Source organism: Indicator indicator, chromosome 2 (genome assembly GCF_027791375.1).
Source record: "Indicator indicator isolate 239-I01 chromosome 2, UM_Iind_1.1, whole genome shotgun sequence".
NCBI classification, from domain to species: domain Eukaryota; kingdom Metazoa; phylum Chordata; class Aves; order Piciformes; family Indicatoridae; genus Indicator; species Indicator indicator.
In genome coordinates this window covers 57974150-57989672 of record NC_072011.1, presented here as the reverse complement: position 1 = coordinate 57989672, position 15523 = coordinate 57974150, and the positions used below count along the sequence as shown (strand labels likewise).

The 15523-nt window shown below is 47.9% G+C and overlaps 1 protein-coding gene across 1 annotated transcript in view; it reads right to left on the bottom strand.

Annotated features, from left to right (window-relative positions):
• Positions 1-11759, bottom strand: part of STUM (stum, mechanosensory transduction mediator homolog) — a 77219-nt gene extending 65460 nt beyond the window's left edge. Inside the window, exon 1 of the mRNA XM_054397308.1 lies at positions 11573-11759. Within this exon, the coding sequence (XP_054253283.1) occupies positions 11573-11759 (187 nt within the window). The remainder of the gene's footprint in view (positions 1-11572) is intronic.
• Positions 11760-15523: the final 3764 nt, after the last annotated feature.

Here is a 15523-nt window from a genome sequence, read left to right as displayed (position 1 = left end):
ACAAGCACTGAGGAGAGGTTGAAGCAGCTGGGGTTGTTTAGCCTGGAGAAGAGGAGGCTCAGGGGAGACCTCATTGCTGTCTGCAACTACCTGAAGGGAGGTTGTAGCCAGGAGGGGGTTGGTCTCTTCTCTCAGGCAACCAGCACCAGAACAAGAGGACACAGTCTCAAGCTGCACCAGGGGAAGTTTAAGCTCGAGGTGAGGAGAAAGTTCTTCACAGAAAGAGTAATTGGTCATTGGAATGTGCTGCCCAGGGGGGTGGTGGAGTCACCATCCCTGGAGGTGTTAAAAAAAAGACTGCATGTGGCACTTGGAGCCATGGTTTAGTTGTCAGAAGATGTTAGGTATTAGGTAATAGGTTGGACTTGATGATCTCTGAGGTATTTTCCAACCTGGTTGATTCTGTGTTTCTGTGTTCCAGCACCTCAATGTCTTTCCTGTAGTGAGAGGCCCAAAATTGATCCCAGTATCCAAAGTGTGGCCTCACCAGTGCAGTGCTAAGTGCAGGGGCAGGATCACCTCTCTACTCCTGCTGGCCCCCCATTCCTGACACAGGCCAGGATGCTGGTGTCCTTCCTGGCCACCTGAGCACACTGCTGGCTCCTGTGCAGACAGGTATGAGGCTTATATGAGGCCAGGCACAAGCTGATGTCATATCCAGGGTTTGACTTGTAGTCAGTGATGTCCAAGATTGTTGTGTGATGCTGGTTCCACCTCCCTGCTGAGGTACACTGCTGCCACACCAACTTCCTCACAGGTGAATCACACAACTGCTCCAGGTCACAGGCCAGCACCTGAAAGGCAAATGAGCTCTAACTGCAGTTTCAGATAAGATGCTGGGCTGTGAACTTGAGTAGCTGAAGCAGAGGTGGGCATTCCCTTCTTCCCTGGCTGCTGGAGAAGTAACTTCTAGCAGAAGTTGTGTAGGGCATAGGTAATGTTTTTAATTATTGCCAGCAAGGTCTGCTAGATGCCAGAACCCTTATACAAGTTAAATCCCAAGTACTGGACATAAGTACAACACTAAATTGCTTTAGTTATGGCTGGAAGGCATGTTCTGTGAGGAGAAGCTGAGGACTCCAGGCTCATCTAGTTTGGAGAAAAGGAGGCTCTGCTCTGCTGAGACCTCACCTGCAGTACTCCATCCACATCTGGAGCCCTCAAAATAGAAGGACATGGACCTGATGGAGCAAGTCCCGAGGAGGGCCACAAACATGATCAGGGGGTTGGAGCACCTCTGCTATGAAGGCAGGCTGAGGGAGCTGGGGGTGTTCAGCCTGGAGAAGAGGAGGCTCTGGGGAGACCTAATAGCAACTTTCCAATACCTGAAGGGGACCTACAAGAAGGATGGAGAGAGACTGTATACAAAGGCCTGTAGGGAAAGGATGAGGAACAATGGTTTCAAATAGAGAAGACTACATTTAGATTGGATGTTAGGAACAAATTCTGCACCATGAGGGTGATGGAACATTGGAACAGGTTGCCCAGGGAGATGGTCGAGGCTCCATCCCTGGAGATATTCAAGGTGAGGCTTGACAGGGCTCTGGGCAGCCTGATCTAGCTGAGGATGTTCCTGCTGACTGCAGAGGGGGTTGGACTGGATGACCTTTGGAGGTCCCCTTCAACCCAGACCATTCCATGATTCTATGAATTCATCATATATTCTTGATAGGGAATCTTAATTGTCCTTTGTAACCAATAACTATTAGAGAGTTGCTTAAAGGATAATTGGTTTCTTTGTTCTAGTAAAAATAAACTTTTTGAAGGAGATCTGATGTATTCACAAATCTGCAAAACACTCAGCCACTAATTCTTGGAGAGATGGTCGATGCCCCAAGCCTGTCAGTGTTTAAGAGACATCAGGACAATGCCCTTAACAATATGCTTCAACTGTTGGTCAGCTCTGAAGTGGTCAGGAAGTTGGACTAGATAATGGCTGTAGGTGCTTTCCAACTGAAATAGCCTATTCTGTGCTATCTTTATTGACCAGCATCTTTGCACAGTGCTACCACCAAGTCCATATACATCCACTACAGTGCTGCAGATGTGTATCTTTAAAGTTGTAAAGTTCTACAATGAAGAGAAGGCCAAAGAAAGAAAAAAAATGTTCTATGTCACACTGACTTTATACCTTATAGAAGAAGAGAGCTCCTTTCCTTTTTTCCTTTCCAGGTTACCTCTGAATGAAGCTTTGCGTAAATGAGCTGCAAACTGCAGTCCCTTTTACAAGCTCAAGGGATTATTTTGGAATCCCTCCTTCATCCAGTCACTTGTTTCTCAACACTCTATACAGATTCTAGACTTCACCTTTCTGCTTTGTGCCAACTGCTGCCACCTGCAGGTGTGTTTGAATTCAGGGTGCTGTGCCTGGTTAGATAGGTAAAAAAGAGCCCGAGGAACCTGGTTGCTGCTTCCTACTCCTCCCTTGACTATCCTTAACAGCTCCACAAACTCTTGATGCTCTTTTTATGCTGGAACAGAGGTAAAATGGCAGTGAGCTGCTGCAGGAAGTGGTGTTTTCTGAGTTTGTAAATCTCTCCAACACCCACTGATTCAAAGCAGGAGAACAATTCACCTCAATCCTGCAATCCAAAGTAACCAAAATTCACCCATCAAAAGCACTTTCCTTACTCAAGTTATTTCTGTCTTCAAATCCTTTCACTCCTTGCCTTTCTTGCTGCAGGAAGTTCCAGGTCTTTGCCCTCCTCACCAAATCTCTGTGAATGTACTTTCTCCTTCTGTTTGATTCTCTGTTTGTCCCCACATCGCACCCTTCATCTGGAACTGCTTTCCAGACTCCTTAAAATTCAGTTGATTTACTTGGCCATTTAACAGCTCTTCTCTGCTGTCTGCTCCCACCTTCACTCTTCATCTTCAAGTGCATCTGTCCAAGCTGCATTAAATGATAAATGAGACTGCGAGAGGCTGAGCAAACCCTTCCCTGTCTTAGATGTTCATTAAGCAATGAGTACCTCTTACGACAGCAGTGAACAAAATTGTCACTGACCACTTCTTTTGTCTTCTATTTTGATGGAAACAGAAGGCATGAGGGAGGAGAGAGAAACCTGTTTGCATTTAAGCTGGTCTGGCACTGACAGCAATCCACAAGCAACAGTGCTAGGATAGCACACAGCTTGACAGTGAAATAAACCAAAAAGTTGTTAGAAACACAAGCAGAGCTCAACAGCTGACTTTTGGCAACTACTAGAGCAAAAACTGACCAAAGGACATAAACAGCACTAAATGTTTGGACTGTGACAGAGGCTGGAGTAAAGAACAAGGTGTTGCTGTGCTTCTGTTCTGCAGGCCCACAGCTGTGTTTGTAAAGCAGGGGCCATGGGAGGATGATGAGTGAGAAGGCATCTATAGATGTGACCATTATGGCTTAAGTGGATAAACTCAAGGAAGGAAGGGATCCAGTGTGAAGGAAAGGGAGGAAGAAGAAGAAAGTTATACTAAGTATTTGGGCAAGTATGGGCTAATAAAATACATCCACAAAGCACTAAGCAGCTTTCTTCCTAAAGTACAAGCAGGGCATGCCACTGGACACCGGATTAAATCTGAAGGGCCATGGCAGATCCCTCAGGAGAGAGAAAATCCTAATTATTTATTATTAATTTCTCTGATCAGATATGTAGGCTGGAGTTGTCTCAACTAAGGAGCTACAGACTTGAAGTAATTTGGTGTTTATTCTGACCACAAATTATCTATGAACCACCTCTGTGTTTTCCAAGGTTCTTTGTCATTCTAGATGGTCCAGGCATGAAAATATTCCAGACTACCCTGTGCTGGCAAGATTGCTGAGTAACTGTTCAACGTGATCAGCCAAGTGAATTATGTAAGATTTCAGTTCCTCACTTAAATCTCTGTTAAATGAATTAAAAAAAAAATATAAATCAATAGCCTTCTCCATACTGACAAGAACAGGACCTGCAGGAGAAGAAATCTGCAAATTCAGTAGATCTTGTGCCCAACTTTAACTCACCATGAGCAGTGTCAACAGCACAGCTGATACCACTGCTGCCAGCAATGGAGCAGTAACCTGGCAGCACACATTTTAGCACAGGTCTTTCCCACCTTGCAGAAGCAGAGGCAGAATCACAGGATCACAGGATGTTAGGGGTTGGAGGGAACCTCCAGAGATCATAGAGTCCAACCCCTCTGCCAGAGCAGGACCATACAACCATATAATCTAGTGCAGGTCACACAGGAACACATCCAGACAGGTCTTGAAAGTCTCCAGAGACTCAGACTCCACAACCTCTCTGGGCAGCCTGCTCCAGTGCTCTGTGACCCTCACAGTGAAGAAGTTCCTCCTCAGGTTGAGGTGGAACCTCCTGTGCTGGAGTTTATATCCATTGCCTCTTGTCCTATCACAGGCACAACTGAGCAGAGCCTGTCCCCTCCTCCTTGACACCCAGCCCTCAGATACTTATACACGTTTATTAAATCTCCTCTCAGTCTTCTCTCCTCCAGACTAAGCAGCCCCAGGGCTCTCAGCCTCTCCTCATAAGGCAATGCTCCAGTCCCTTAATCATCCTCATAGCCCACTGTTGGACTCTCTCTAGTAGATCCCTGTCCCTCCTGAACTGGGGAGCCCAGAACTGGATGCAATATTCCAAGTGAGGTCTCACCAGGGCAGAGTAGAGGGGGAGGAGAACCTCCCTCGATCTGCTGGCTCACTCTTCTTAATGCACCCCAGGATCTCATTTGCCTTCTTGGCCCCAAGGGCACATTGCTGTCCCATGGAAAACTTGTTGTCCACCAGGACTCCCAGGTCCTTCTCCACAGGGCTGCTTTCCAATAACTACAATAAAGAACCCCAAGAGAGTGAAGTCTACTGACAACAGCTTTGGTTTGTTTCATTATGTTCTCATGAACAAATACCTTGTTTCTGCAGAATACCAGTGGTTTATACATCACAGGCTGAAAGCTAAAGAATTCCAGCAGTAAAGTTCACCAATTCACACAAACACTTGAAAAAAGCCTTTTGTTTTCCACAAATGACCTTGTAAATCACTCAGATTCATTGATTTGCATGTCTATGGGGGAAAAAAAATTAGAAAGGATCATAAATGCCAAAGCAAGTTTGGAATTTTAATGCACAAATGTCTGAAAGCCCCAATTTCTTTTCTGCAGCAGTTGTCCTATTGTAAGTAAGAAGAGGGTTTTATTCCTTTGAAATTCTTTTGTTTCAATAATGAAGGTGATGGATGTTTGGTTGAGACATCTATTTACCATTCCATCAACAAAAACAAAACGGGTCTTGATAATGCTATGCAGATCTCATCCCTGCAACTTTCTACACCCCCCCCCCTTTCTCTCTTTGGAGAGCTCATTCTGCTGAAGAGAGCTGTAGCTTCTAATGAGAGCCTTCTGCAGATGCATGGCTTCTATAAATTGAGCCATTTTTACATTGCTGAGGGTCTAGCCTTTGAATTCCATCAAAACTGAAGCAGAACAAACAGATGGCAGAAGACTCGTGATATGGAGCTGACACACCCAGGAACAGGAGAGCTGTACACTGGGGAAGGAAAAAAAAGTTTAGTGGGCTGAGAATCCTCCTTTCTTTCCCTAGCTGCCTGTGAAAGGCTGTCACTCGTGATCCCCACCGGCTACTTCATGGCACATGGGTGGCTCCTCTCCCATCCTGCACTAATTTGATGCTACATCTCTCAATTATTCCCTGCATAAAAATAGCAGACATATGTATTTCAGGATGTGATCCAAAAGCCCACCCCCTTCCTGCCAGGAGGGATTGGTCTTGGAGAATACCTCATACTTTCAGATAATTCCACTCACTTCTCACATTTCCCTCATTTTCTCCCCCTTCGTTTCCCCCCCCTCCCACACACGTGATGTGGAGGGAAGGAAGAACGGCTAGGAAAGAGGGCAAGATTCCCATCTATCAGCTCAGGGGATGACAGGGAGCCAGATCTTCTCCCACGCTGACTGGCACACGGCAGCTCCAAGGGAACACAGTCTGCCAGCTAAAGGGCATGGCCAGCCCCTTCTCTCACTGCCATCTGCAGCACACACCGGCTGGAGGTACACACTGCTCATTCCTGCGGGAACTGAAAGAGGGAGGACACACCACCAGCTACCTCTGCTGCTGCCAGCCTCTTCTCCAGGGCTCAGCACGGCATGATTTGGCCCCAAGTCTGCTCCAGAATCACAGAATTGTTAGGCTTGGAAAGGACCTCAAGGATCATCTAGTTCCAACACCCCTGCCATGGGCAGGGACACCTCACACTAGAGCAGGTTGCTCACAGCCACATCCAGCCTGGCCTTAAAAACCTCCAGGGATGAGACTTCCACCACCTCCCTGGGCAACCTGTTCCAGTGTCTCACCACCCTCATGGGGAAGAATTTCCTCCTAACATCCAATCTGAATCTTCTCATTTCTATTTTTGTTCCATTCCTCCTTGTCCCATCACTACCTGACACCCTAAAAAGTCCCTCCCCAGCTTTCTTGTAGGACCCCTTCAGATACTGGAAGGCCACAATAAGGTCTCCTCGGAGCCTTCATCCCCAGACTGAACAGCCCCAACTCTCTCAGTCTGTCTCCATAGCAGAGGAGCTCCAGCCCTCTGATCATCCTCATGGCCCTTCTCTGGACACATTCCAGCACCTCCAGATCCTTCTTGCAATAGGGAACTGGATGCAGTACTCCAGGTGAGGTCTCACCAGAGCAGAGTAGAGGGGAGAATCACCTCCCTCGACCTGCTGACTATGCTTTTCTTGATGCAGCCCAGGCTCTGGTTGGCTTTCTGGGCTACAAGTGCAGACTGGTGGCTCATGTTGAGCTTCTCATCCACCAGCACCCCCAAGTCCTTTTCTTCAGGGCTGCTCTCAAGCCAGTCACTGCCCAGCCTATATTAGTGCTATTGGAAGCCCTCATCCAAACTAGAGGCTATACTGTCTATGGCACAGGGTGCCTGTGGTAGAGCTGAGAGGCTGGTAACCTACAGCACGATGGCTTTTGCTACAGCACTCACTAAGAACACTGACTCCTTCTTCTCCTTTCATGCTATCTGCTCCTGTTATGAACCTGAGCTAAGGACACCTTCAGTACAGCTCAGCCTTGTCAGATGCAGGTGAGGAAGACCACACTGGCCCATGGAAAATCCTGATCCCTGACATCTCCAAGTGGTTGTGTCTATAGAGTCATAGATTCTTCGATGCACAGAATGGTTTGGGTTGGAAGGGATCTTAAAGATCATCTAGTTCCAAACCCCTGCTATGGGCAGGGACATCTTCCATTAGACGAAGTTGCTTAAGGCTTCATCCAACCTGGCCTTGAACACTTCTAGGGAGGAGGCATCCACAGCCTCCCTGGGCAACCTGTTTCAGTGTCTCACCACCCTCACTGGAAAGAATTTCTTCCTAATCTCCAGTCTATGTCTCCTCTCCTCAAGCTTCAATACATTCCACCTCATCCTATCACCACAAACCCTTGTCAGAAGTCCCTCCTCAGCTTTCTTGTAGGCCTCCTTCAGGTACTGGAAGGCTGCATAAGGTTTCCCTGGATCTTTCTTTTCTCTAGGCATCAAAGTGAATGGAAACAGTGTGTAATTTTAAGGCTGTTCTAGAAAACAAATCACAAGCAGACAGGCTAATTAAGTTTTTTAGGTTGTATTTGGTCTGAATTTCAAGTTTTGGCAAAGCAAAAGTTATCATACCCCCTGGGTATGGAAATTTTCCTGGGAGTTTTTTGTACCATATATGCAAAGAGTAACTAAAACCCAGTTTACAATGCATTTTAAAACCTGCAGTCCTGGGTTACTACATAAACCCCTGAAAATTAACCAACTGGGAGAAAAATAAACTGACTATAAACAAAGTGTTAGTTCTCCTGTCCAAACAGAGTACTACTGCAAAACATAAATAGCAGAAAGGAAAAATAAACTGGATGCTTAAGATTCTCAGATTTCACCCTCAGAGATGACTTAAAGATACTTTAACTAAAACAACACAGAGGTTTTCAGATGCTGATGAACTGTCTGAGTAGCTCGAATGGGAGCACTAGTTCTATTTGCATATCCCTGGTTTGAGTTACTGGGCACTAACGAACACCTCAAATGCAGTGGTTTCCAGTGGAACACTTGGTTTATTCAGTGTTGCCCATTTGATTGTCTAATCTGGTGGCTACTGACCCTTCATTGCTGTTGCACTGCAGAGTCTACACATGAATAACAAATAATGTGCAAAACAGATGAAGAATGAATTCAGGGACTGAGAAACAGAGATCGTTCATTAGCACCTCAACACAGTCCACCTCTCCAATTAAACAGGCAAAACACACAGCAAGCCTGTGGGACACCATTTTAACATGTTATAAATCTGGACTACGGGAATTAGATGGGAATTTTGCCATTTCACAGGATCACAGGGTGTTAGGGATTGGAAGGGACCTCCAGAGATCACCAAGTCCAACCCTCCTGCCAGAGCAGGACCATATAATAACCATTTACTTCACTGGGCAGAGATTGACACTGTAAATGTGAATACTTCACACCACTGCAAGCATTATTTCTTTTGTGAACACTTCACACCATTGCAGATGTTATTTCTTTTGTGAGTATTTCACACCACTGCAAATACCATTTCTTTTACAAGTGTTCATCAGGATGTTTGGAGTGTGACAGTGACCCAAGATCTCTTTCCACCCTGACTATTCCCACCAATAGGTTTGTATTTCCTCCTGTCTTCCCCTTCTGTGTGTGGGCTACATGAGATACAACAGGAGATGGCTGAGATTGTAAATAGCTGTATTTCAGTAGAGCATATTACCTTGGAGTGAATTTTCTCTCAAAATGCAGAGGGTATTAGCAACTTCATTAAGAGCATGGCTTGTCTGTGTAGGGACTAAGTGCTGTGCTTAGCAGATAAGAGTTTGGGGTGCATCTCCAAAGCAGTGCCTTTTGCCACATGGAAGGATTTGTTTTACCTTTGGAGTTTGTTTGCTTTGCCACTTTTGCAACAGAAGACTGGGAGGTGTAGAAAACAAGAAAGTATTATTGAAACCAGCACATCAAATAGAAAACAAGTTAAAAAAAAACCTTTGCCTGTTAAAAAAAAAAAGGCCAAAAATAGAATTAAAACCATTTGGAGCTGGCCTAGCTAGTCAGTGATAATGCAACCAATGTGGCTGACAAGTCGAGAGTCAACACTCCAGCTTTTCAAATCAGCATGGACTGCGAGCCCTAGCCACTTGCCTCCAGAAAGGGAGTCTGCTGTCATCCTTTACTGACATCTTCCCTGTGAGAAAAGGCACACACCAGTGGTTGTCTCCAACAACCCAGCAGCAGCAGCCACAGAAGAGTTCCAGGCAGATAGCTACACCTCAGTCCAATTCTGGCATGAGGATAGTTTATGAGGATATATCTTAGATACACAGATGCATAGAATGTTTTGGGTTGGAAGGGACCTTAAAGATCATCTACTTCCAACCCCACTGCCATAGGCAGGGACACCTTCCACAATGTGGACCAAATTGTTTAAGGCTTCATCTAACCTGGCCTTGAACACTTCCAGGGAGGGGGCACCCACAACCGCCCTGGGCAACCTGTTCCATCTTCCTAGGATGAAGGAAGAATACTGAGGGTTTTCTAGTGTACTTTGAAAAGCAGCACAGTATGAAGATCATCCCAAAGAGGAAAAGGGCATGGTAAGTCTGTCTTTTCTTGAACATCTATAGTGAGGATGTTGTGTCTTCGAAACCAGTGGAAAACTACCTTCACTTTGAAAGCTCTGCCTTTGAACACCTCTCTCTGAAGACAGTGGAGGGGAGAAAAAAGCACTCAACAGCAATAACCTAAAGCCCCATAAAAGCATTCAACAAGATAGTTTCTTTTTGATTCATCACTCCAGGTTCTTCAAGTGGCTGCACACAGGGGCTGTGAGAACAACACACCTGAGCATGCAGCATTACATGTGGAATGCTAATACCAAAGCCATTCTTTCCATAGGAAAATTCAGAGGTGTTTCAAAAGGTGAAAGTTTTCCTCTGGAGCAAACACACTGGAATAGCAAAGGCTTGTAGATGTTGCAGATAGTATGCCACTCAGGTTTAGTTAATGCTTTAATCAGAAGAACTTTAGTTAAAGAATTAAGTCACCTGAAACATACGAAGCAATTAGGGGCAGGGTCGAAGACCTTTACAAGCCAGCCAAGCTGAGAGATACTACCTTACCACAAGGAAGGCTTCACAGTGGCTGTAGTAGCAGAAGTGGTGGCCAGGAATTGCGTGCCTAAGAGTCAAGGTATGGACTGCTGGGGTTTGGTGGTTTTATTAAAACATGTTTGTTTTGCCTGCAGCTAGAATACTTGTATGCAGCCTTGTGTTCCAGGTGCTTCTGCAGTGTGCAAACTCTATGCTCTAGTTGCAGTAAGCAAGTATTTCCTAACTAAAAAAGGAGGAAAGAAGGTTGTAGTGAGGTAAGGGTTGGTCTTGTCTCTCTAGTATCAAGTGGTAAGACAAGAGGAAACGGCCTGAAATTGTGCTAGGGGAGGTTTAGGTTGGATATTAGGAAAAATTTCTTTCCTGAAAGAGTGGTCAGGCATTGGAACAGTCTGCCCAGGGAGGTGGTAGAGTCACCATCCCTGGAGGTGTGGATGTGGCATTTGGGATATGTTTTAGTGGCTATGGTGGTGTCAGGTCAATGGTTGGACTTAATGATCTTAGTGGTCTTTTCCAACGGAAATAATTCTGTGAAAGGGAGATGCAGAAGAGATTACAGCCACTATTCAGGGATGCTCTTCCCGAGTCATTCACTAGGGACTTCACACCGAGCAACTGTGACTCCCCAGTTTCTCCGGATGTAGATTTCTTAAAGAGTAATGGTACAGCAGCAACACTTTTCAGGAGTCTCGTTAGGAAACTCAGGCAGATGGGCTCTGAGGGCTGGGCTTTGCTGGTCAGTGATGTCGTCTCTGCGCCTTGACCCTCCGGACTAAAAATTACTGCTCCCAAGAGAGCTGAAGCTCTCCCCCTTACACCACACGATTCCCAGCCACGCTCTGCCTGAAGGGAACGGACGGGTCGGAGCCCAGCTTCGCTGAGTCACATAACGAAACCCTAGGGGGCTTGCAGCGGGGCCAGCCGGGTGCCCCTCTCCCCGGTTATCGGTCCTTGCCTGCTGCCCGAGGAAGACGCGTCCTCTCCTCTCGTCGCCGCTCCCGGGAAGCGCGACGGCCGCGGCGGAGCCCGCACCCCCTGCTCCCCCTCCGCTGCTGCCCTGAGGGCTGGGCGGCCGCTGGCCCAAGGGAGTTCGGCCAGGCCGCTCCCTCGGGGACCCTGCAGTGCCGGCGACCGCCACCGCCGCAAAAGTTTTCGCTGGAGCAAAGAAACAACCTCGCTCTCTTCCTCCCTTCCCCGCCGCGGCGCCGTCGGGGAAACTTGCGGCCGTGGCGGGGTCCAGCTCCCCGGGCGGCCCCACACAGACGCGAACCGCTCTCGGTCGAGTAGCGGTAGGTGGCAGACGGCAGGTGGGGGACAGCAGCGCAGCCCCGCAACCCCTAGCCCCGGTTGCACCCTCCCGCCGCGCCCGGGGCTGTTGCAGCTCCTTACCCAGCCCCGGCACGAAGGTGTTGAGGAAAAGGCAGATGACAGCCACGGGAAACGGCATGTAGGGGATGGCGGCGCGCAGGGGACCCTTCTTCTCCCGGACCTGCACCACCACCCCGCTGGAAGGGGCAGCGCCCCGGCTGGGCTCCCCGGCTGCCGCGCTCTCGCCGTCTTTGGGCAAAGGATCCATGGCCGGGCACGGCGCAGCACGGCCAACGCTGGCGGTGCCCCGGCGGGCTCCCAGCTGCCGCCGCTGCGCGCTCCCGCCGCCGGCGCACGCTCCCGCCTGCGTGCCCCCCCTGCGCCGCCCCCTCCCCTCCTGCTGCCGCCGCCGTCGTCGTTGCTGTTTCCGCCCCGCCGGGCGCCGTTCCCCCTCCAGCCGTTCGCCCTAACCCTCCTCGGGCCACCCTGCTGGGGCCTCCCGCCTCAGCGTACCCCGCGGTGAGGCGCCTGAGGGCGGCGCCGCCTCCCACCCCTTCAGAGAATCGCTTAGAAAATTTAGAAAAGACCTTCAAGATCGTCGAGTCCGACCATTAACCCTACTCTGCCAAGTCCTCCGCTAAGCCATCTCCGCAAGCACCACATCTACGTGACTTTTAAACATATCCAGGGATGGTGACTCAACCACCTCTCACGGCAGCCTGTTCCAATGCCTGACAACCCTTTCTGTGGAAACATTTTTCCTAATGTCCAGCCTAAACTTGCCCTGGCGCAGCTTGAGGCTGTTTCCTCTTTTCCATCGCTTGTTATTTGGGAGATGAGACCAACACCCCACCTAATTCCAGCCTCCTTTCAGGTAGTTGTAGAGAGTGAGAAGGTCTCCCCTGAGCCTCCTTTTAGTCTAAACAGCCCCAGTTCCCTCAGAAGCTCCTCACCAGCCCTGTTCTCCAGACCCTGCACCAGCTTCATTGTCCTTCTCTGAGTGCTCCAGCACCTCGTCTTTCTTGTATTGAGGTGCCCAATGCCGAACATGGTATTCAAAGTGTGGCCTCACCAGTGCGCAATACAGTGGGACGGTCATCTCCCTGGTCCTACTGGCTACCGATTTCTAACACAGGCCAGAATGCTGTTGGCCTTCTTGGCCACCTGAATGCCCTGCTGCCTCATCTTCAGCCGCTCATCAATTGGTATCCCCAGGTCCCTTTCCTTCAGACAGACTTCAGCTGCTCCGCTCCAAATCTGGAGCATTGCATGGGGTTAGCCTTCTGTCAGGGCTGCCCCTGTACCCATGCTCTCACGCACCCATTCTTCTCCACAGGCACTGGACTTGGCTAACTTGGCCAAAATGGGCAGTGGAAAGTGGGTCAGGCTGTATGTAGGCTGCCTACAAGACTGCTGCCCCAGGGTACCTCCACAGTGAGGTGAATCACAGAAACCATCTGGTTGGAAGAGACCTCAAAGATCATTCAGTCCAACCTTCAACCCAGCACTGAAGGGTCAACACTAAACCATGTCCCTAAGCCCCAGGTCCACATGGTGCTGAAACATCTCCAGGGATGGTGACTGCAGCACAGCCCCGTGCAGATCATTCCAATGTCTCAGAACCCTCTCTGTGAAGAAATATTTCCTAACATCCAGCCTGAACTTCCCTTGGCACATCTTGAAACCATTTCCTCTGGTCCTGTCACTTGATACCAAGGAGAAGAGGCTGCCCCCTCCTCACTCCAACCTCCCTTCAGGGAGTTGTAGAGAGCAATGAGGTCGCTCCTCAGCCTCCTCTTCTGCAGACTGAACAACCCCATCTCCCTCAGACACTCCTGCACATGCAGAGGCAGCATCTCTCTGAACTGGAGGCAGAGCCCTTGTGTTTAAACATCAAATATTGCCTTCAATTCTTTTAGGAGCCTGTCCTCAGGACATGTGTCTTTCATGAGTGTTGAAGCATGTGTGGCTCTATATGAGACATGGTCTGCACAGAGAGGTTGTAGAGCTTCCTTCTCTGGAGACTTTCCAAACCCACCTGGATGCATTCCTGTGTGGACTACCCTAAGTGATCCTGCTCCGGCAGGGGGGTTGGACCTGATGATCTCTTGAGATCCCTTCCAACCTCTAACATACTGTGATCCTGTGTTATTTGTGTGTGTGTGTGTGTGCCTTGCATGCTGACAGGAGAGTAAGTGGCTACCAAAGGGTATGGGTGAGCCCAGTGGCCTCACACCTTCCAAATCTCTGGGCCACATATGTGTTTTTGTGCATTTACCTGAACCTGAGATGCAATTTCCTCTGGAGGAGTAGCAACCAGAGAGCAAACCTCTCTGTTGCTTTAGCAAACACAACTTAAGTGAACTCTCCCCTATGGCCATGTGCCCCAGGCTCTTCACAAGCCTCATTGCCCTTCTCTGGACATGCTCCAGAACCCTCAACAGGCCTGACTGGGACATTGGGGTGAGGCAAGGGTGGGAGGAGCACAGAGTCGTTCAGTATTTGGTGAGAGGAAAAGCTGTTTGGGTACAAGAGATTGTAAAAGCAGTAAAAAAAATAATGTGGTTTTAAAAATAGCTGCACTACGAAGGTGTAAGAAAAGGTGTAAATTAAACCCACGCTCGTTTATTGTTTGAGAAACCCTGTTGTAGGGGAGGAGAGCCATGAGAATTAGAAAGAAGAGAAGAGAAAAATAAGCCCCTTGAAAGCTAATTGCTGTGTTTGGGACAGCATGGAAGATGTATCTTAATTGACATCGGTGAATTAAATATCTTCTTGTAAGGCTGGTAATTATCGCTCAGTACACAGTTTAATGGATGAAATGGTAACAGAACTCGAACGTGTCTGTAGTTCAAAAGGATGGGTGGGCTGGGCATTCAAGATAGGCCTCAGCAGAGAGAACAGAGTAAATATTAAAGGCATTAATCCTGATACACAGCATAAATGTGATACACAAAAGGAGAGGGCAGCCTGTGCCTTGCTGCGCATTTCAAAGCTGTGTTTTTGCTGAGGAATTCCTGCTGGGAATTTCTACCCCAGCATAATATCTGGAAGTTCTTTGTATGTGCCACTAGCATGCCACCTGGCAAATTGTGTAATAAATATTATAGAATCACAGAATGGAAAGGGGCCTCTGGAGGTCATCAAGTCCAATTCCCCCTGCCAAGGCAGATTCACCTAAAGAAAGCCACGGAGGAACATGTTCAGGCAGGTTTTGAATGTCTCCAGAGATGGAGACTCCACCACCTCTCTGGGCAGCCTGTCCTGTTGCTCCATGACCTTTAAAGTAAAGAATTTCCTCCTTATGTTTAGATGGAACCTCCTGTGTTCAAATTTGTGCCTGTTACCCCTTGTCCTGTCAGTGGGCACCACTGAAAAAAGCCTGGTCCCATCCTTCTGACGCCTACCCTTTAAGTATTTCTAAGCATCGATGATTTCAGTACAAAGCAATTACATTTCAAAAAAGTTAGGTAAGCTAAATGATGCAGATACAGAATCCTGTTCCTAGGTGATGCATTTTTATTGTTCTAGGAGCTGGGTTCCCAATGTTAAAAACATAGGACATCCTATGTAAAATCTCTTCTTTCTAACACCAGGTTTCCTTTGCTTCTGAGTGCCTTTCATCCAGAAAATCTTCTAATTTGTTTTTCATTAAACACACAGCATAGACTTGTTTCTGGAGCATATTAGCCAACCTGACCTGGGTTTTAGTTGTTGTTTACTTTCTATGGCAACATTTTATTTTTCTATCAAAATGTTTCATGGCAGTCTATTATATCCTCTAGACACAAAGCTATTGCAGGGCTGCACCTTTCTCTTGGAAAGATCTGAGCAGCTTTTATGAGGAGAGACTGAGGGAGCTGGGTCTGTTTAGCTTGCAGAACAGGAGACTGAGAGGTGACCTCATTCATGTTCATAAATATGTAAAGGGTGAGTGCCAAGAGGATGGAGCCAGGCTCTTCTTGCGATGCCCAATGACAGGACAAGGGGCAATGGGTGGAAGTTGAGGCATAGGAAGTTCCATGGAAACAG